The 23,208-nt window shown below is 35.7% G+C and overlaps 1 protein-coding gene across 5 annotated transcripts in view; it reads left to right on the forward strand.

The window, feature by feature from the left end:
* The window catches only part of SYT14 (synaptotagmin 14), a 79,365-nt gene that overhangs the window by 40,184 nt on the left and 15,973 nt on the right, over positions 1–23,208 (forward strand). For 4 of the 5 annotated variants that reach the window (XM_068939738.1, XM_068939736.1, XM_009668947.2 and 1 more), the window contains 2 exons: positions 17,651–17,919; positions 19,873–20,322. In XM_068939738.1, coding sequence (XP_068795839.1) covers positions 17,651–17,919; positions 19,873–20,322 — 719 coding nt within the window. Of the gene's footprint in view, positions 1–17,650; positions 17,920–19,313; positions 19,404–19,872; positions 20,323–23,208 lie in introns of those variants that run through there. The other variant, XM_068939737.1, reaches the window with a different exon arrangement.

Here is a 23,208-nt window from a genome sequence, read left to right on the forward strand (position 1 = left end):
ATTTGATTCTAGACCTTAGAGGGAAGCTGGCAGTCATGCTAAACTGGGTATAGGATTTTCTGTGTGGAGTCATCTATGCCCAATCCAACTGAAAGCTTGGTCTTTAAATTTGTAAATAGGAAATCCTGCTACATTCACTTTCTGCACCATTTAATATTCTGCCAGCTTGTGTTTTCATGCATATATTTGTACTACTTTTTGTTAAAAAAAAAAAATGCTGTTTATTTGTAACCTTTGTGCTGAATCTTGTTGAACCGCTTTAAATTTTGTCCTTAAAAGTAGTCTTTAAAAGATACTGACTTATCCGGTTTTTTTTTCATTTGCTATAATTTTTAAAGGAGATTTATGATGTTCCTTTGCAAGAGGTATCGATTTATCAGATAAAGGTTTAAAATTAGATACATTTTATTCATGTTAAAGTCACACCCAGCTTATTTAAAGGCAGCTTTGACTTAGAGTTGCAAGCCTGAGGATATTGATTTGAATTATGCATGACTGTCTGGTATGCGTTCCATTAGCCTGCTGGATGGATAATGTAAACATGTTCAGAATTTTAAGTATCCTATATGAGCAGCAGGTTAAAAATAGAGCTGATAAGAGTGTGTGTATTTGGAAAATCCAAATCTTGGAGAACAAAACTGTAAAATGTTGGTCTCTTCAGGAGGCTGACTTCAGGTGTTTTTGGTATTTTTTTTATTTGTTTGTTTTTTTTTTCCTTTGAGAATGTTCAGCCCGAATACCACTTGTGTACTGCTTGAACAGGTGAAATGGTTGCTGTTTTTTACTACAATGAGTTGACATCTGTGCCAGAAAACATACTCATAACAAAGATCCAGGCTAACTCTGCATCTGCTTACAGAAAAGGAAATAGCCTCTGTCGTTGTTCAAATTGGTCAAGATTAATGCTAGTGATTAGTCTGATTTCTTCTTATCTTCAAGGAATCTTGTTTAGAAATGTTATTTGATGTTACTCAAACTTTCTGTGGCTTGCAGTATTTTGTAGTTCCCATTTTTGTTATATGTGATCTATTTCTTTTCCATTAGTAACTCCTATACTTTAGCAATCTGTAGTTTGGTACATGTAATGGCTTCTGAAACTCTGTTTTGAAACCCTTAGCCCTGAAAATGCTGTTTTTAATAACACTTAAAACAACTAGAATCTTTTTAGAATTTTGTTGAAACTTCATGTAAATTTTTAAAATAGGAAAATATGACAATTCTAAAGTGAAAAATACAATACCATCTCTGATATATTTTTGTTAATGCTTAATATACTTTTAAGTGTTTGTCATATATGTAGCATCCATGGAAATCTAATGAGTTGAATGAAAATCAACAAAAAACTAGAAAGGTATTGAACTTATTTTCAAAATCTAGTGAATACAGAAAAGAAATCCAGTCCAATTTTGTATTAATTTTGTATTAATTTATATTCTCAAAATTATTTTAGTTGAAGGGTTTCATATTTTGTTATGGTAAGCTCTGCACTTAATGTCAAAATTGAACCATTTTTAGAGAGTAATGGAAAAGAATAATGATGTATTTTTCCCTGAACTTTATGGTATTTACTTGTTTTCATGCAATTATTTTTATACTAAGGAATAAATTTACACATAAACGTTTGACTTGGAAGCTCCTCTTGAAGATGGAGTTCTCTGCTCTGTCGTGGAGTGCTCTGATTTTTTTTTTTTTTCCTTTTCTTAACAAATCTGGGATCCTGCATTGTTGGTCCACACAGAATTTGGCCCATAGGTAACTGTTGAGTACCTCTGGTGAAATTTGAAAATATATTTTGAGTTGATAGTCACTTTTCCTTGTAACTGAAGAATAATTCATCTATTAACAGAGACTAATGTCTAATGCTGTCCTTCAGAGAAAGTCATCATCCTATTTCATAATGGCTGTTACATTTGACAGTTTCCAGAGCAAAATTCCTTTCCCTAGTAATGAAAACCACTGCTCTGATTTGCCCACTTTTACTGATGCCATTTCCTTCCTGTTAACAAAGAGTCTTTAAAAAGCAGATCTTTGAGGATAAAAACACTGTAGTCATCTGTGTAAAAGGCAATCTGTGGCCTCGGAGATGGAGAACAATGGTGGCCCTTTCCAGGCGTCTTTGAGATTCTGTGAAGGAAGAACCTCTACTTAAGAACTTTTATTATGAAAGATGGTAACAAAGATAATTATTCTTCTTACTTTAAAAGTACTAGTTTGCAATTTATTTCTACTCTAAGAGGAGTGGGGGAGCTCTTGTATACTTTGGCACACAGTGTGGGTAATCAAGGAGAATATTGTACAGAGAAGAAATAATAGCATGTGAATGTGATGGCAGGATTACGGAGCTGTTGGGTGTCTGGAACAGGAGAGACATTTACACAATTTTTTGTGAGTGGTTCCAGCATTAAACTGAACTATTAATATACCAGAAATACCACAAAGTTGTGCTCATTTTGAGTTCTTTTTCATTGATCAGTAACTTTTAATTCATTTTCAAAGAAATTTTCAGCCAAAAAATTTGAGAAGGTTTAATTATGGTTGAATGTACCTTACTACAAAGTTCAGAGTAAGAGCATTACATTGATGGTTTTCATACCCAGAGAAAATTCAAAGTTAAATTTAAAATTGAAAAGAAATGCGTCTTATGAAATCCATGCAAGCATAAGTCTAACTGGCAGTGATGGTGTAAGAAAAATGAAAACATGTAATTTGTCTTTTGTACATAAAAGTTTGTGGAAAACTTACTAGAATGGTAAAGCTACAGCACAATGTTGATAAGAGAGAGAAGAATTTGTGGGTCTTACACTTCAGTATCTCTGGCTCAGGTGCGGAATTTAAAGCCAAGCTGAGCTTGTGGATATGAACAAGTCAGGTAGTTTTCTGTGGTGTGGTTTGCTGTAATAGAGAAGTTTAGCAAATTGAGGAAAAGGGAGAAGAAAGCTGTTGCCTAGCCATTCTTCTCTGGATGTATAACAGTTGGTGGCCTTTGCTGCACTCAAGCAGCTGATATCTTTCCATAAACTCTATGGAGTCAAAATTAAGGGTTCTGAATGAGTCTGTATCAAGTCCTTATTACTATAATTTATTTTGTCTTTTGGTTATTCCACCTTCTCATACATTAATTCAGATTATATTAGTATCAACGCTTGGTTTTTGTGTCATGTATAAATTTGGCTAGCTACATGGGAGAGTCTTCCCTCTGTAAGAAGAGGTCAGAATGTGGGAACGTAGTAGGAAAACCAGTTTACTAACTGCAATCTACTTCAGGACAGTTTGCTGTCCTCTGTGTCACTGATTAGTATACGTTATTCCCAGCTTATTGGCATTCAATTTGCCTTTGAAAATTCCCCTAACAAATTCATATAAGGAAGCCTAACAATTTCTATTTAAGGGAGTTCTATTTACTACTGTAGGTTATGTGTAATCTCTGAATTTAGTACAATATTTCTGTAATTCCTTCCTGAAATGCTTGCTGAAATTTGCTACATATTGTACATCTTCAGTAGGGACATTCGTCAATACTTTGTAAACACTTAAACTCTGTCAACTCAAAATAAATAGCAAACTCATAATTATCCTAGGTTCTCCTGTTTCTGTTTTAGCACTCTTTCAGGGCTGATCAGGTTAAACTGTTTTACATCTATTTCATTTTGGTTTCCTTGAAAACCAGTACTAGATATAAGATAGAAAAGAACCTGCTTGTTTCATTACAAATGTAATATATGGCATACCTCTATCTTTTTTTTTTTTGGGGGGGGGGGGGGGGGGGAAGAAACACTTCCAAGAGATTAGATATTCGTCCTGTATAGATGGCTCACATTCCTACTGTGTCAGTTTTCTGGTGTTTGATAAGGCACACAAAGCAGTTGTGGAAGAAGCATATCACTTGTATCCATGGTAACTCAAAAGATACTTTGGAACTCAAAGGGGTAAAATAAGCCAGAGTAATAGGTCTCATTATAAGGGCAAAATACATAAAAGGTTCGGGCATATGCTTTTAATTAGTTGCCAAAAATAGCTAGGATCAGAGATGACGCAATGAAACAATAATTCTTAGTGTTAAAAATGGGCAGCATTTAAAATGTAAAGATGTGCTCAACTGAAAGGCTCTTATCTTACCATCTTATGGGTATTCAGTCCATGAATACTAATAGATTTGCTATGGTTTCTTAATCATGCTTAGGACATGAGAGAGCACACTGATAAAAGCTAGCGTAAGTCTCATATGACTGCAAGTTTTAAAAGTTGCATAGTGATGTTAATTCTCATAGCTGAGATGCAGCTCCTTATGAATAGCGTGTGCAAAACATTCTGGTGTGCTTTAGAAGTGCACCATTGGAAAAATGAATTTAATGAGTGCATCTATGCAGCAGTAACAAAAAAATGATTGAAAATGCAGATTAGTTTGAGATTGAAAATGCAATATTTTTCACAATAAATCACTTTGCGTACCTTGCTATTTTAAAATTAATTAATGTGAGAGTATGAAAATACAGTATGAAACTTGAATAGATGCACTGGAATTGAATCCGGGAGAACCAAAATAGAACAGTATACAGAGAACAAGGTGTAGGGTATTCGCATAACCATTTTAATGGAAATATTTTAATACAGTGAATAATTTTAAAGTTTTCTATTTGAACAGCTCTGTGTTTGTAAGGAGTCCATCTTGTATTGCAGTGCAATTCTCCACATTATTTCTTCTGTTGCTATAGAAACTAATTCTAGTGCAGCTGTGATCACTTATCAAAATTCTAATGTTTCAATACCCGTTTCTTATTTTGAGTTATTTAAATAGCCTTGCCTTATTTTGAATCAAACTGCACATTTCATCACTGCTGAATTGTTGACTGGTCAAAATGTTAATGTGAAGTGATAGAAAATGTTGGGGTTTTTTTTCCTCTTTCTGCCATCGAAGCTATCATACTTATTGTTAAAGTTTGAATAACAAGAAAATTAAGGCTTTTTTACTTGCTAAATTATAAAGGTCAATATTTGCTGTCTAACATCAGCATTGTGTAATGGATATTACTTCATCAATGTAATCTTAATTATATTTAATATTTCATAAGCCTTAAATTGTACATGTTACAGATATGTGGCCCTGTGTGTGTGTATTTGTGCGTATGTGTCTTTGTGTGTATGTATAATTAAACTACAGTTAATTTTATTACATGAAACCTGTATGTTGCCCTGTTCATTTTATCAAAATTAAAATTTTCAGTGATACTACATTGTCTGAAACTGGTCAGCAGCGAGGTATACTGCAGTACAACATAACCAGTTAACAAAGTATTCTCAATCTCTTCTGGTTCTTGTTTTATTTATTCTTCTTTTTTTTTTTTCTTTTTTTCTTTAACAACGAAAGTACTATGCTGGTAGATATAGGTCTATAGTAGATCAGAAATCAGCAGTGTTGTTAGCATATACAGCTATACTTGCCTGTGACTTGTTAAGCTGCTGTCTTAGAGAAAAGCCTTTGTAGATATTTGAGATGATCTCTGTTCTTGATTATATAATACAAACTCCTCTTTTTTTTTTTTTTTTTTAAATAAGCATTGTAGAATCAGAGAGTCATGGGTTGAAAGGGACCTGTGGAGATCATCTAGTCTGATGCCCTGATACAAATAGGGCTAACTTCAAAGGTAGAGCAGGTTGCTCAGGGCCCTGGCCAGGTGAGCTTTTAAAACTTTCAAGGCTGGAGGTTACAGAACCTCTCTGGGCGATCTGTTTCAGTGTGTAACCGCTCTCGTGGTTTCACATGTTTTTCCTTATAGCTAAGCAGGATTTCTGTTGTTACAACTTGTATGTGTATCAATTATATATATCACTGACTTTAGAATAGCTTACTTAACATATAAACTGTAAACACTCGGATTTGAAAAAAACAGCATTCTCATTATGAACTATGTTAAACATCATTCTGCTGAGTGTGATTTCAACTATAATGCCAAGATCTAGGAACTTTGGTAACGCCAGATTATGAAATTGGTGGGTGGGAGTAGGCCTGGCTGAATATTGTATACTTTTGAGACTTACAGCAAAGCTATTGAAATGTTCCGGCAGTATTTTTCAAGATAATCACTGACTTTCTGAATGAGTGTACACTAATTTCATGTAGAGTGCAATAAATCATTTTCAAATTTGAAATTATCATACAAACATTTTGCAGATGTTGCTGTCAGACCTTGATTACTAATTAGCTGCTATGCATCACCTTTATATCTCTTATTCAACAAGCATCAAACAGTAATTTCAGATTAGGGGCATAACATTTTGCTAATATAGCATAGTCCAAAAGAAACAAGATTTTGATGAACATGCATGATTTTTCCTTTGTGACAAAGCCAAATGAGTTTAAGTATAGCATCATCTTCATGACAACAGAATCTTCCAGGTAATGTTTTGGGAGATTAAATGAGTTGCGCATGATATGCTGCACTCTGATTCTTGACTGCTCAGTATTACTATTTTATTGGGTAGATGGCAGGGAAAAATGATTCATCTCCTACTGTTTGAGGGCTGGAGCATCATTCTGTAGCCCTTATGAGCCCTTGTATGTAATGTGAAGCTTTGCCACTGTTCTCTGATTTTAATAAGCTCATGCATAGCCTTACACTATTGTCACTGGTGCTACAGCTCAAAATAAATATCTTCATTGGGCAGATTCAGTTTCATCTAGTCCTGTAGAAATTCAGATAATCACCTGTTTTGTGAGTTTCATGGCAACTATGGAAATATATTAATAACTACATTGTACGTTACTTATAAGCCTAGTGAAGCAGCTTGTCTGTGACAGTGGGAGGTCTCAAAGGTGCCACACAGAAGTGCAAGAAATTTATATACGAAAATCTTGTCTCTTTCTACTCAGAGAAATTTGTTTGAGGCCTTCCTGGAGCAAGTGAAACCGGCTGACATACTCCATGCTCCTTAATCAGTGCCTTTTCTGTGAATTCTTTGCACTCTTATTGGTTGTGTGAAGGAAAGATACCTCAGTTGTAATTCTCCTTTTTTTTTTTTGGGGGGGGGGAGGGGGGGGAAGCTAGTGCCATCATTATTCCTAACCACACCTTCTACAAGCATTAATATTTAAAAAGTTTTAGAAGAATTTTTGAGGATATGTAGACAATTTTCTGCTATCAATGACCTATTAGAGACTTCTGCAGACTGTGATGGTCCTTTTTTTTTTTTTTTCCTGGCATGTGGGTTGTAGCTGTTTTTGTTTGGTGAAACTATGAGATTTGTTTCAAAAGCCAACAATTCTGAGTTTTCTAGAATCCATTGGGCAGGCATACTTTGATGTACTGCAGGTAATATAGTTCATTGTACTAAAGGAAGTTACTAAGTCAGTGTGCCAAGGAAAGAAGGGAAAGTACCTGAATAGATGAGAGATCAAGGTCCTTTTGGAATCTCAGGATTTGAATAAAGAATTACCACCCTCTTCCCAATCATAAATACATACATACATACACACATATATATATGTATGTACTTATATAAGTATATAAGTATATATGTATAGAAGCAGTTTATCCTAGGAAACATCTTGCCTCTCCTGGAATGTAGCTGACAATATTCTTGAGATTGTGCAGATTTTCATCTACAAAAATAGATATTCCCACCCATCAGTAGTCTCTGATTTCTCTCTTATCTTTTTGTTGTTGTTGACATTGCTTTTTTCTCAGATCTGAACCACTTTCTTGCATATCACTTGTTGTTTTATTTTTCCCCATTCCTTCACCTTTTTTCTCTGTCATTTTTGCTTTTTTTTTTTTTTAGGTGTGTGTAATTTTTCATTGTTATTTATGACTTTTCTTTTTTTTCCTGTCAATTTGCTTTTTCTCATTTTCTGTAAATATCTAAACTTCCCTCTCTTTCTCTTCTTTCCATTGTTTATTTGACAACAAGTTATTATCACTTCATTTTAAATCATTGTGCCTACTTTCTCTTTTAGCCTTTCCTTTTTTCTTCTTCTTCCCTTTGCTTTTTTCCTACTCAAATATTGTAATTTTTGAGTTTTTTTTTTTTTTTCATCCTCCTCTTCCAATGGAGAATTGATGATAAATGGAAAATTCCGTAGAGGTAGATCTCTTAATAAGCTAGAGAGTTGGTGTTTCCCATGTTGTTAGTGGTACACATTCAAGTGAATTCTTAGCTTAAGGATAATTGAGAAGGCATTAAAAAAAGGAAACAAAATAAAATCTCAAATGAAATACGGTCCGACAGCTAGAGTACTAGACTTAAAAGATTTGGTTTCAGTTCCACACTTCATTGAAAGCTTGTGATCATGAGTGCATGACTTAGGGCTAGATTCACAACAAACTTTACTGCCTAACTCTTATCTAAGCCTGTACTTTAGTCTCCATCTGTAAAATGTCAAAAACATTAACTTCTACTATTTCCCTGTAATATTTGTATACATCAAGAATTGTGACCAAATCGGGACACAACCCAGACTGTGCTGCTCAAATGGCCCATGCAGAACCATTGTAGTACTGCTCTGTTTATATTGTTAGTAAGCCACTCCAGGGGAGTATCCCTTGCACCCAAAATTGCTCTGAAAATAAGGTAAAGGAATTAAAGCAAGCTCTGTGTTTCTATTCGGAAACAGTTCTGGAAGGAAAATGTCTTTTCTGGTTTCATTGTAGAATTTTTGGAAAATAGTTACAAAACTCAGCAACAAAGGCAAAGCTTTTTTTTTTAATAAACTGTGAGAAATTACTTTATTTTAAGCTACAGAAACAGTTATCTCCAAAGGTATTGTACTTCTATTAAAATAGAAGTACAAAATGTTGTACTATTAGAAGTACAAATAGAAGTACAAAACATCCCAAAAGAATGATAGAATTATGATGATTAAGAAATGCATTTAAGTGCAGTATGTACTGCTGAATGCATTTTACTTACATGATCAAATGAATAATTACTGAGAGTTAAGGCTGTTTTCTGCAACATTTGGAAAACTTTGCAATCCTTTTTTTGTCAAATTAAAAATTAATGTGACTGAAATAAGCTACAAATATTAAAAAAGTTCAAGATAAAGATAGATATATATGTATATATTTTTTATATATATAAATACATTAATCTTGCTTTTTAATCCTACTTTTTTCTTCTTTTGAGACCAAATACAATGCAAGGCAGAACACTAACGAAATACTTGCTCTGTGTTACAATACTTTACAGGGAAATTATTTTAGACCTAGGTGGAATCTTTTCCACACTTTATCCTGCTACATGACTCCTATCTTTGACTACCCTACACTTGTAGTATTAAACTGGGCTGCCATTTGAACAAGAATTTGAAGTGAAAAAATGAAGCATAACCCTGACAGGAAAAGACTTTCTAAGCCCACATTCAGATGCTACAGCCCAGAGGTATGGAGGGATGATAATATACACACTGGTCAAAAATGGGTATTCTCAGAGGCCTCAGACTGTTGACAGTGGATGGGGTATTCAGAGCTTTTAGCTGTTAAGCTCTAAACAATTGCTGTTAAGCATCCATAAATGCTGATAACTTAGCTGAATTTGGGTGAATTTTCACATATTATGAAAGACATTTCCTTGTCGCAAAGATGCTAAGATTTCAAAGCTGGTTGTCAATCACCTTCATCAAACAGGACTTAGAATGTATTTTAAAAGAAAAGATTCTGTGAATTTATTTAATTTGTTGATCTTTTTAAAGGTGGCACTTTTCCAACAGTTTTGCTAGTGGTTTTACTAACTTGGAAAACAATTAATAGAGAAGAGAGAAGCAAATGAATATATGCTCATTGATGGGGTTAGCCCACGTAATGGTTTGAAAAGTAGTATAAAGGAATAGTAAAGCTAACTGCTTATAAAAACAGCAAAAATGAAACCAGCATCCAAACTAAATTAACAAAAAATGAGAATTTCTACTATCTAAGAAGGTCAGTGAGCAAACATGGTATACATACTTTACCTAAGGAAATATATAATCATGGAAAGGAAGGCAAACCATTGTACAATTTCTATTCTTAAGAACCTCCACTTCAAAAAAAAAAAAAAAAAAAAAAACAACCTTTTCCGATTCGGAACCGATACATTTAAGCAGTATTTAGATGTATTTTGGACAATGCCAAGCCTGATAAGTGCAGAGAAAGAATCAAGTAGAGCTATTTTATGTTCAGATTAATGAAAATATAGTATAAGATGTCAGGGAGTGATCCTTAAATTGAAAGTAAGTGAATTCAAGAGACACTAATGTATGATTTTCATTGAAAGAGGACTAAAATATATGGGAATACAACAAATGACTGTCTTTGACACTTAGTTCACTATAATGTTTTAATAATGTGGTTATAGCTTAAATCTAGGCTAATTTTGGAATGGAAAAGCTTGGATTTCTCTCTAGTGTAGCCTTTTCTTTGTTCTGTAGAACAGAACAATAATTTCTTCTTGTCTACTGGACAGTTTTACAAATTGAAGGTGCTCTAATAAGTGCAGAAAAGTACAAAACTATTTTGTCAGCAAACAAAACCAAGCTGTAGTTTTACAGGCTTTAACCTCCCCCTTCCCCGCCACTCCCATCTCCCTCCCCCCCCCCCCCCCCCAAATGGTAATGGCATGAAAACTGCTGATTTCCATGCAGTCCAGGGTCAAGCCTGCAGTGTCTATAAATGTTCTAAATATTAGGAAACAGAGGAGACGTAGATTTATCCAAAAGAATCATATATGATTACTTTTCTTGTTTACAGTGGGAAATGCTGAATGTAAAAGCCAGTTGTGCTGTGAATAATAGCCTAAAATGTGGCAAATGGAAGAAGAAAGTTGATAAGAGGTGATTTTGTTTTTGTTTTTGTTTTTTCCCTTGTTGCCAATAATTGCTCCATACCATTCTTAAATCCCCCTTTTTTTACATTAAGCAAGTCTCATGCCCATAATTCTTTCGGAAAAGAAATAGAATAATGCAAAGATAATCTGTTTTATTGTGAAATAACAGGGTTTTTGCTCCCACAAAGATGTATGTAAGCATTTCATTTTAAAGGAAGGAGAGCCCCACGTCTTCATTCAATATTTAATGCTTATATTTTATACTTCTCATAATGTGGAGTAATTCAGTCAGTGTAGTATTTTGGTTGTGAGCGAAGTTCAAACATGAAAATTCCATTTGGACTGTGTATGCTGCACATCAGAAGCCTCTAAGGGTATTTAATCATTCTGAATAAGAAAGGTTTCTTTAATTTTTAAACAAGTATTTCATTTTATGTTTTATTTAAATTGTCTTAACATTTACATAGAACCCCTGGAAGGCTCGAAAAGTTGAAATTTATGTTAGAATAAAAAAAAAATAATTATGAAGTATAGCAAATGTGGGGGAACAGAGGCAGAAAGATACTGTTTTGAGTATGGAGATATTCGTGGTAATTACAAATGTGACTTGCAGAAATTATTAATTTATATAGAGATTATTTGTTTAAAAGAAACTGAAAACCAGACTCCCAATGAAATTCTGTGATGATGCTGTTCTCCCACAATAGTGTGAATATTTAAAGAAGCAATATACACGAGAAACTCAAAGTTAACTTGCAAAAATACAGTTAATTACTGCTTATGAGACAGGGGAGTTACCACCACATGGGTAAATTCTGCTTCTATATGTTGATGAGATGGACGTTCTTGGAATTACTCAGAACACGTGGACTAAAGAAAGCTAGGACTGTACTGCTGACAGCCTTTGGGAAAAATAGTTAAGATAGCAAAGTCTAAGCATTGTAAACACAGAAAGGAACTTTGCCAGCCTCATGGTAAAATGTTGTACAGCCTAGTGTGGTCCACAAGGGACCCAGACATAGAGGAGAAGTGAGGAACATTGGGAGTAGGAAGTTTGAATAATAACCAAAAATTCTAAAATAAAAGCATTGCGTATTAGTAAGCTCCGGTAGTTTTAAACTGCAATTCCACTTGGACAAATGACTATGAAAATGTTTGTGCGTCTTCACATAATTATAAATTGTATGTTCTAGTAATATTCGTTTGTCCTAAGTTGCCGTGTCGGATTTTATTGACAATCCCTTGAGTTTGATGACGGCATATGTGTTATCTCCCCTTGACTTTGAATAAGGCCTGTGTAAAAGGACTTACGAAAACAGATTAATTTTCATTATTTGACCAACAGTAGCAAAACGTAATTTATGTACTTCTGACTTAAATGTGTTTATGACAGTTTACATGCTATAATTTGTGATGGTAGCAGCAAAATGCTAATCTGCTTGTGTTTGTTGGATATTTTTGCTTATAGTTCCTGGTTTATTCAGCTGTTGAACAAGGACTTTATTATTACTATTACATGAGCCTTTTCCTGTTTCACTAAAGAAAGAAAATTGTAATTAAAGCAGTTAACCCTTAAAAGAGTATTATCTGTTTATTGACAGTAATACACTGAATTCTCGATTTAGATTTTAGTGAACATTTATTACTGAACAACTTGGTTTCACTCATTTTATGACAGAACAAAGTTATTGCACGTATTTTTCGGCGCAAAACCGGAGGTGGGATCCTCATCCTATTAACTTTCTTCTTTTCTTTCCTGTATAGTGGCACTTCCTGACTGGTTAGGATCTCAGGCTAACCCCATTTGATTTCTCTTCGATTATTCTCTTCTTCCACATTTGGGATATATGTTGAATTATTCTTTTTTGCTGACTGGTCGAAAATGGTATTGTAATTTTATACATTTATGTTCATTGAGGGAACCCGGAGAATTTATTTTTTGATTTGAGAGCCGAAAGTTTCTTAGAAATCTTGCGTGGAAAAGATGCTCCAATTAATTCTAGCTTTTTTACTTTAACGATATGCTTGTTAAGAGTAACTCTTTAGCAAATATTATTAGCCATGTTCGGTGGTCTTTGGAGAGCACTTTTTGGCTTTGCTACAGTATATAAGTATGCAGAGGTGTAACAGTGTGTAAGTTTGCACCTTAAATGAAAAGTATGTTTATGTTTATGGACAGTGGGGCTATATGTAAATACGTAAGCACTTCAGATTTTCTTTTTGGCTCCAAATTTTTTCTCCAATACTATCAGAAATAGGCCAGTGTGCACTCATAGTGGTTTTTTATTTTTAAATTCGATACCTATGCAAAATGTTGATTGGTTGTTGTTAAGTTTGGTATGACTTCTATGTCATTTTCAAGGAAAACGCCCAGCATCTTTTATCAGTCCGTGATGTCATTTGTCTTTGATATCATGTCACTAGAATGTCTTCACATAATTCAAATTTGCAGTACTATCAGAGAGTCTTAACATGAAAAGCATCATTTAGTATGGGGAAGGGAAAATTAATTTATAATGAGACATTTTTCACTCAAAGTATATTTAAAAGCTTTAGTATCTTTTTATTTAGAGAACTCTCTGGTTCAAAAACCGTTTATGCCTGTTTAGACAAAGGTGTCCTGAGATTTTAGAAAGTGATATTGGATATTTGTTTTAACAATTTACACGTTTCTATTTGGTAAGTAACCTTTCAAAAATAAATAGTTGAAACCTGCCTTGGTGTTTCTGCTTTTCTGACATTTATGAATCGCAGTTAGCTGGGTAGTAAGAATTTTCTTTTCTTCACTTCTTCCCCGCCTACATTAAAAGTGCCTTCTCAGTCATGCAGCCTGTGCAGTTTTCCCATAGGGACATATAATGGAGTTCATCAAAGTGAAAAAAGTGAGTCACACCATCATTTATTTACTCATGTAAAACAATAATGGTGTTGATAGTTACCCAGACATAGCTCCAGTTCTTTGGATTATGGAAAAGCTGAGGTTAAAAAGTCATTACAGACTAGAGTACAACTGAAAAAGAAATTGAGTTGTAGCTATACGGTAGTTAGTGTCTCCTTTACTACTGTTTGTTGCCTTTTGGCCACAATGAGCAGAAAAGTAGTTGCTCCGAATTTGAAATAATATTTAATGACATAAGTTATGAAAAGGAAGTCCTGTTTTTACAGTATAGAGAGTGAAATTATATTTATTATCATTTTATTTTGATAAACATACCATTTTAGATTCTCAGACAATGTCTGTCTAGTTCCATGGGCACAAGATATTTAAATCTAATATCAAAAAATGTGCTTTCCTAGATCGCTCCGTATTTTACAAATAAAACTTTCTCACTGTTCCTGCATGATGAGTTTGATATTCTAACTGTCCTGCTTAAGAACTCAGTTTCTTTTTTAAAGTTTTATGTGTATCTGCTAGGCTGATGACTTCATTTGAGTATGGGATTCCCTACCTGCTCTTTTGTCCTTTCCATCCCTGGGGGACTGGAGTTTCAAGAGTGAGCATCACTGAGCAAACTAATAACAGAGGACCTTTTACATGAGTGTTGTAATACTAACATGGTCACTCTGAATGGTAGCCTGGCTCTGATCAGGAAAGTGAGCATTCCTAACAACAGTATTATCTGGTAGGAGTGCTTTATGTTGTTTTAATTACCCCCCCTTTTTTTTTTTTTTTTTTTTAACCTAAAGCTAGGAGGAGCTCAGTGAAATAGAGAAGAGCCCTGCTGTCCTCAACACACGTGATCTGTGAGGCCTATAGTTACCTGTGCGGTAACTAGTAAGCTTTCATGTCCTCCTTCTTTAGTTGTCCAGCTTTGGGGGTCTACAATGCACTTTGGCTCCACAGAATCACAGCATCACTAAGGTTGAAAGGCACCTGCGAAGACCATCTAGTCCCATTCCACTGCTCATGCAGGGTCACCTAGAGCATGTTGCCCAGAAACGTGTCTAGGTGGCTTTTGAATATCCCCAAGCATGGAAACTCCATGACCCCTCTGGGTGACGTGTTCCAGTGTGCAGTCACTCTCACCAAAAAAAAAAAGCCTTTCTTTCTGTTCAAATGGACCTTTCTGTGTTTCAGTTAGTGCCTGTTGCCTCTTGTCCTGTCCTGTCACTGGGCACCACGGAGAGGAGTTTGGCCCCATCGTCTTTACACCTTCCCTTCAGATATTTGTATGCATTGATCAGATTCCCCCGCCTCGGTCTTCTCTTCTGCAGGCTAAACAGGCCCAGCTCCCTCAGCCTTTCCTCGTATGAGAGATGCTCCAATCCCTTAATCGTTTTAGTGGCCCTTTGCTGAACTTGCTCCAGTACATCCATGTCTCTCTTGTACTGGGGAGCCCAGTGCTGGACCCAGCACTCCAGGTGTGGCCTCACCAGGCTGGAGTTGAGGGGAAGGATCACCTCCTTCGACCTGCTGGCAAGGTTCTTCCTAATGCACCCCAGGATACCGTTGGTCGTCTTGGCCACAGGGGCGCATTGCTGGCTCAGGCTCACCTTGTCCACCGGGACTCCCAGGTCCTTCTCTGCAGAAGTGCTCTCTAGCAGGTCAACCCCCTAGCCTGTCCTCGTGCAGGGTTATTCCTCCTCGGGGCAGGACTCTGTACTTCCCTTTACTGAACTTTATGAGGTTCCCCTCTGCCCCTTTCTCCAGTCTGTCGAGATCCCTCTGCATGGCAGCACAGCCCTCTGGTGTATCAGCCACTCGGTCCTGTTTTGTGTCAACAGCAGACTTGCTGAGGGTACGCTCTGTCCTTTCGTCCAGGTCACTGATGAAAAAGTTGAACAGGATTGGACCCAGTATTTACCACTGGGATACAGAGCTGGCTGCAGGCCTCCAACTAGACTATGCGTAACTCATCACAGCCCTCTAAGCTCTGCCGTTCAGCCACTTTTCAATCCACCTCGCTATTTGCTCATCTAGCCCCTACCTCATCAGCTTGTCTGTGAGGATGTTGTGGTAGACAGTGTTGAAAGCCTTACTGAAATCAAGGTAGATGACATCCACTGCTCTCCCCTCATCTACCCAGCCAGTCATTCTTCCTCCCTTCTAGCCAAAGTGCCTGAGTTTGCTCCTTGTGGATCGTGTGCACCAAAACTATGGTGGCCTGAGCATATGTCTAGTTCCAGAAGCTATGCAACATTCCTGCATGCCACAGTATAACTTCCAAAACAGAACCAAAAAAGGGAAGGGGCGGAGGTGTTCACTAAGACTTTATTTCCTGAAAGCCACATTACTGTGTTTTCGACCTCATTCTGTAAGGGAAGCTGTTGATTACCTCTTAGCAACAGATTGAAAGCTAAAAGGTTGGTGTACTTGGTGAGAATTTAGGACACAGGCAGGGCTTGCACAATTTTAGGGCCTGCACGTTTAGATCAAAATGTTCTTACTGCCAGGAGGCAGAACCCAGAAAGCTACTACATGGAATTCCACACTTAGAATCCCCTTCCTGTCTGTCTGGTTGGCATCCAGCAGAGGCTGTGCAACTAGATTTTTAAGCATTCTTTCCCTACCACATGAAACAAGTGATAGGAAAAAAAAAAAAGGAAAAAAAATTCTTATGATATAACCTAAAGGCTTATAAGGACTGGTGAATGAAGACAGAAAGCATACAAAGACTGAGGGTGTCTTATGAATCATAAATGCTGTATGCCAAATTTTGGTGGTGAATCTAAAATGTAACAACCTTTGTGATATAGGAAAGAATATTAGTTTCTTTCTTAGCTGAATCTGAAATGAAGTCTTGCATAATGTTCTAGTGTTCATACTTTCATTAACTTATTCGGTAGATTTCTTATATGAGTAGAAATGTTATTGCTTTGAAATTTTTGTGCATTTAGTTATTCCTACATGTGAGACACATCACAATTTTCATGAAAGCCTGTACGGCACATATAAACAAAACGTGATCCAAGCTTTAGCTGTCCTTTGTATATTCCTTTCATTTCAGCTAACGCGCACCTTGCTCTTTTTTCCCAGCTACAACGAGCTGTGCAACGCTGTGTATTAAAACAGATCGAAAACTGAAATGTGATTGTTTGGAATTAACTTTTGTGTATCCATAACCGTGCACCCCAGGTTTATTTTCTGAGGAATTTTATAACCACAGTTCCATCCATCTAGCTAGCATTAGTGAGAAGCAAAGATGTTCAGCGTCAAGTATCCATTCTAAGCACAAGATTGATCATGGTGCTTTTGCCACCGACTTCAGTGGCTGACCTAGTATCAAATTTCTAGACGCTGGGTACATAGCCCTTAGCCATCCTTAACAGGTAATAAAGAATCTATCTCTGAGATGCTGCTCCATGCGTTAAATTCACTGATGAGCAGCGTTCAGTTGTGTATAAAGGCTTGTGTCAACCTTTATTACTACCTTATTTGTCTTAGGCGTTGAATTTAATAGCACCCTGGGTGAGCAACTGTGTGGGAGGTATTCAGAAGTTTGATATCATGGCTTTAGGGAGTGCATTTTGAAAAGAAAACAATTAAGGAAAATTGGTCTACGTTCCACTTGCACGGAAACAACTCACGGTATCCAAAGGCTGAGCAAGGTAAGTACCCCTGAGATTAAACCCTGGAATTTTTGTCGTGTCATATTTGTGCTATGCTTATTCATGTACAACTTGCACAGTCCGTTATGACTAATGTTTAATACTTTGCTTTTTCTTACATCTTTTATCAGAGATATCAGTTGATTCTGTTTTTAACAAATATTTTTCAATAGTGTTTTTTTATCTAGCTTGAAATGTAAAGTAAAAATAGATTTTAAATACTGATATTTGAACTTATCATTTCCCACAGAACTGTTGCGATGGTAAATAATCAGAAAGTAAGTAAAGAATTTTCATTTATTCTCAGCGAACTGCATTCAGAGGATGAGAAGAACACCTCCACTAGATGAACTGCAGCCACCTCCATACCAGGATGACAGTGGTTCTCCTCATCTTTCATGTACGCCCTCTGAAGTTGGAGACAGTAAATGTGAATTTTCCCAGTGTAGCAACAGTCCAAGATGTTCATATAAGTGCCCGAGTGAGGGAAGCACAGGACACGAAATAGAAAGCTTCCATAACAAAGGCTATGAAGAGGATGTACCAAGTGATAGCACAGCTGTCCTTAGTCCAGAGGTAAGTGAGAACAGTTAAATGTTCTGAAATGTCATGCAGTTCAGTCTTCTGGGGGCTTTTTTCTAAAGATCAGTGTACAAAGATATGAACGCTAATGTTGCAGCTCATCCATACAAAATATAGCTTGTCAGATAATATTGCAGTAAGATTTCAGATTTTTCTTTATAGGTACATTTATGACATTTTAACTTTCAAACCAATTCCCCAAAAGAGTGAATTATTTTTTTTAAACCAGTCAGAAAACTTTATCAATTTTATTAAGGACTAAAATCAAAACTCTATTTCTTCTCTGTAATTTTTAAATTAACATCAAGCAACCCAAATAAAATATTATTCTATTAGCACTTTTCAAACTGAACACCAAAGAAAAATTATTGAATGGAGAAAAAATATTATTACATTTTTTTTAACTTCAACTTTTGAACATTTAAAAAACCTTGTAATAGAGATTTGGTCCATTTACTTCTCCTTTTTTCCTTGGTAACCCATAACGATATCTATTTACCACCAAAGAATCCCCCTTTCTGTAGTAGCGTTTATTTTACAACCTAGTCCTACAGAGCACTTAGCATCTTCTCTGGCATCTATTTCTTTGACGTATATTTAACAGCCAGGTACTGCACTGACATCTATGGGTGAGTCTCCATGGGTGATGCAGTGTGCAGAAGAGACTTATATTGGTGCAGATTTGTCTTGTGTCTCTATTCGAAGTTTTGGGGTCACAGTAGGGAGCAGTCCTGATGTGCCAACAGCAGTTTCCCTCTTGGTAGACCCTAAGTGGATGTTACGCTCTGGGGTGTTGGAGGGCTTACCTGCTAGGATGGTGCAAGGTCGTCCAATAGTTTGCTGTGTGCCTGTGCCTGATGATCACAATTTGTATGAAATTCATTGCTGGTAAAGACACAGTGTGTATATATGATCCTGGAACCACAATAGATCTCAGCAAATCAAACATTAGTCCGTCCTTTTTCGTGTCACAGCAAGCAATAATCTAGATGTACCCAGTAAGAATGGCAGATACTGCCTGCTTTTTTATGTAATCACTCAACAGCTTGTAAAATGAAGCTTGTAGAGGAGTGAATTCCCATAGATACATAGCGTCAGGTTTAAAATAAGAACAAAACATTTTTGTATCAGAAAGACTATATTGTAGCATCTATTCATTTGTACGAACAAGCGTATCTTTGATGATATGAAATAAGTTTGTTTTTCATTTTTGGAATAACTTCTTGTTATTTATTAACGTCTTGTATTCAGTATGTAATCTGTATTTGTAAATATTACTTATTTCAGTATCATTATCAAACTAGCTTTTGTTAAAACACAACATATCAGTATTTTGTTCAAAATTCAAAGTGACAATAAGCAGTTTTAAAATTAAGCTTTCGTTTTAGGACTGATGTTGTTTATGGAAAATTCAGAAAGCATGTTGAAAACAGACACACCTTACACAGTTCTAGTGGAATTACGTTAATAAAGCCGTGTTATTTTTTGGTACATACATAGAGCCCTTGTTGCCTGCAGCAAGAGCTGCATGTGTGAGTAAGTGTTGTATTTTGTCTTTTCTTTGTTCACGTCACACGATCCAAGTCTTAAAATCCTAAAATATGTTAACTCAAAAAAATGTATACGCTCACACGTATCTCATAACAAACATGTATTTGTTTTAATGTGGGGAAGAGAAGAAGAGATCTTAAATACAGCTTAATTTAATCCCAGGTCTGTCTGGTTGGCATCTGGCTTTTGGCAATTTGGCCAGGTAAAATCTTTTGATTTCTCTTTGCTGCCAGTCAGCCATTCACACTTTCAGTTTTTAATTACCTTGTTTATGAAATGAACAAAGATCACAGTCACTTCTTGCTGCTTAGAGAAACCCATATATTTCCATGCTAGATTTAATAATAGAAAACAATAAATAAATAAATAAAGGTATTTGTATTTTTTTTCCTTCAGGATATGTCAGCTCGAGGATCATCTTCGCAGCTTCCTAAACCTTTTGATCCTGAGCCAATAGCTAAATATGGCACACTGGATGTGACTTTTGACTATGACTCACAGGAACAGAAGCTTCTGGTGACAGTGACAGCTGTCACAGACGTTCCAACATACAGCAGGGCAGGTGGAAGCTCATGGCAAGTACACCTAGTTCTTCTCCCTATAAAGAAACAGAGAGCAAAAACCAGCATCCAGCGGGGACCGTGCCCTGTCTTCACAGAGACATTCAAATTTAATCACGTTGAGTCTGAGATGATTGGGAATTATGCAGTTCGTTTTAGACTGTACAGTATACGTCGCATGAAAAAAGAGAGGATTGTGGGAGAGAAGATTTTTTACTTAACAAAATTGAATCTTCAAGGGAAGATGTCAGTACCAGTGATATTGGAACCTTCTTACAGTCTGTCTGTGAGTATTAAATGAAGCAGAATAAGAATGCAGTGATGTACAGTGTCCTGAATTTTGTAAGAATAGTGTATATATTTATAGAGTCATCACATCCACTGAATTTTTTTCAACAGTCAGCGCAGTATTTGCACAAAGATAGTACATTCCTTTTTTTTGCCTGCAAAAGCTGCCCATATTTTTGCTTTTAATCACTTAGAGATTTCCAGTCTATAAATATAGTTATTGTGATAAATGCATACATCTACATACTATACATATACACATATATATGTATACAGTGGTATCATCTTTACCCTGCTAACTGCAGACTTCAATTAAAAAAAAAAAAGCTGTACTAGCCAGTGCCTTCCATCTGCTACAATTAAATCTTGTTTGCAGTAACTGTTTTCCTTTCAAGAAACAAAGACAGGAAAGAGAAATTTTGAGAGTGCAAAGCGATTTTTAATAAATTCAGATTAGAACCTTGTAAATTATTAATTTCTTGTTTGGTCTGAAGTGAAAAATTTTATGAAAAGTAACTCAAATATGGAAGGATTTTTTTCCTTGCTGAAAAAAAACCCTAACAATTTCTGATGAATAAAATATTTTATCCTCTAAAATAATTTAATTTAAATATTTTAAATAAAGTAAAGCAATAGTACTTAACGGTAAACTTAGGTATCACTATCAAAAGAGAACAGAAGTTGGGTCTGCATCTACTTTACCGTGTTGTCCAGTGGTGAGGGCAGCTGCCAGTGATACAGGAGATTGCATACACATCTCCCTTCTTCCCCAGTGAACTATAAGTGACATTTCGTATCTTTCAGAAGTTTGTGTTAATTCTGGAGTCACTGTGTGGGCAACTCTTAGCCTCTTCTTTTGCATTTTGATAAGTATTTAAGTCTGCATTTTTCCAGAAAGAAAATGCCTGTGACTTTCTGGTCAGTGCTTCCTAGACTAGGATGTCTTGAATATTGGTTGCTGAGGAGCTGAGTATGTTCGAAATAATAGAATTTTGGTGGGGAAGGAAAAAGTGACTTACTGAGGACATCCTTATTTGCAGGGTTTTTTATTATCAAGAAAAGAAAAAGAAGAGGAAAAGGAAAAGAAAGGAAAAGACTTTTCAGCTGAAATGATGCAGTTAATTTGGCCTGAATTTGCAAATAAGTTTGGGTCAATTGAAATGGCATTCCTGTTGAATATGAATTATCAGCCAAAAAAAAAAAAACAAACCAGCCATATTTCAGAAGACATGCAAAATAAAATCCAATTGTATTTAATGGCTAAATATAAATTAAACTTAATCAATAAAAGCTGAGACTGAACCTTGGATCTGATGGAGGACCAACATACAATAGCAGAGCTATTTTTATGATTCCTTAACAAGTATAAGTCAGTTTATGTGAAGGATAAAGGGATTCACTTAGCTAGTGTGAACTTTTGTAATGCAGAGTTTACTGATTCCACTGCTAGGAAAAAACACCCCGTGAAACAAAACATAGAATACTCTAAATTTACTTGTTAAATTCATTTTGTGTGTCTTCTCAGTAGGGTCTGATATGAAATTTACCGGTCAATGAAAGGGAACCCAAGGAATGGGTCAGGCTTTTGGTTGGTATATCCCATTTATGTATTGGTTATTGTTCTATATTATTTTCTTGAGTTTTTGTGGAAGGGAGAGTATAAGCAAATTCTAGAAGTCATCAAAGAATAGAATAAGATTGTTATTTGTTTTTGGTGATGGTAAGGGATGCCATATCTCTATTCCTCCCTCCTTCTTTCTTCTTTTTGGGAAGAAGTAGAAAAGGATAAGTAAAGAATATTGGTAGAAAGTGAAAGAGTCTTCCTTTTTTTTTTTTGTTGGAATGGAGCTTACGCAGATTTCTCTTAGCCCTACCTATTGCTTGAAAGGAACCTTCATTGTCTCAGTAGCTGGAATGAGGACCCACCTTGTTTTGGAGCTATGAAAATCAATTTCAAAACCTTTGGAAATTCATGCACATCTAAGTTTATGGACATTTTTCTATTATTATTTTTAACCAGTATCATACTTTTTTCAGTGAGCTGATCTACTGTAGGATTTTACATGTAATTATTCTACAGCAGTGTTACAATTTTTTATGTTTTTAGGATGTAAAACTGGAAGGGGCATCCTGGGCCCTTGAGTTCATGTCCTTGCTAATGTGGACAACCAGGTTATCCTGGTCACAAATTTGGGGATTTCCATCTGAAAACATTGGGTTGTTTCCTTTCCAAACTCAATTTCTTCATGGCCAATTTATGACTATTTATTCTTATGCCAGTGTGTTCCTTTGGCTTAGTTCTTACCCTTCTCAGGTGTTTACCTCAGGGTGTGTTTATAGACATCAGTTGTACTCTCTCTCAACTGTCCTTTTGCTAGAATAAACCAACAACAATCTTTATGTCCCAGTCATACATGCTAGGCAGGAGTTGCTTAACAGGAAAAGTATTGTTTTAATTTGGAGAGATACAACTATTCAGGGATATTTGTAATTATAACATTCTTGATTAGATACATGGTAAATTCAGAATTAAATTTACCTTGTTCAGCTGTAGAGTGTTTTGTTGCTGGGAAGTGTTAATATTTGACAGATTTTTTTTTTACGAAGATATTTTTTGGACACGTAACAGTTGCCCCATTTTTGCACTGCTTCTCATTACATGCATTTTGATATATACATTATACCTTCTGTCACTGAAACTTGCTAATCCACTGAAACATCTGTGCTAATCTCTTCTGTAGAAATGTATTTTATTTGCTGCTGTCTGTGCCTGACACTATATTAGTACATTTCATTTGCTCATCATTTGCCTTATGATTGTGTAAGAATAGTACATATCCTGTGACATTTAGTATTTTTTCAGTAATGCCTCTAAAGCTACTGA

Source organism: Struthio camelus, chromosome 3 (genome assembly GCF_040807025.1).
Source record: "Struthio camelus isolate bStrCam1 chromosome 3, bStrCam1.hap1, whole genome shotgun sequence".
Taxonomy (NCBI): domain Eukaryota; kingdom Metazoa; phylum Chordata; class Aves; order Struthioniformes; family Struthionidae; genus Struthio; species Struthio camelus.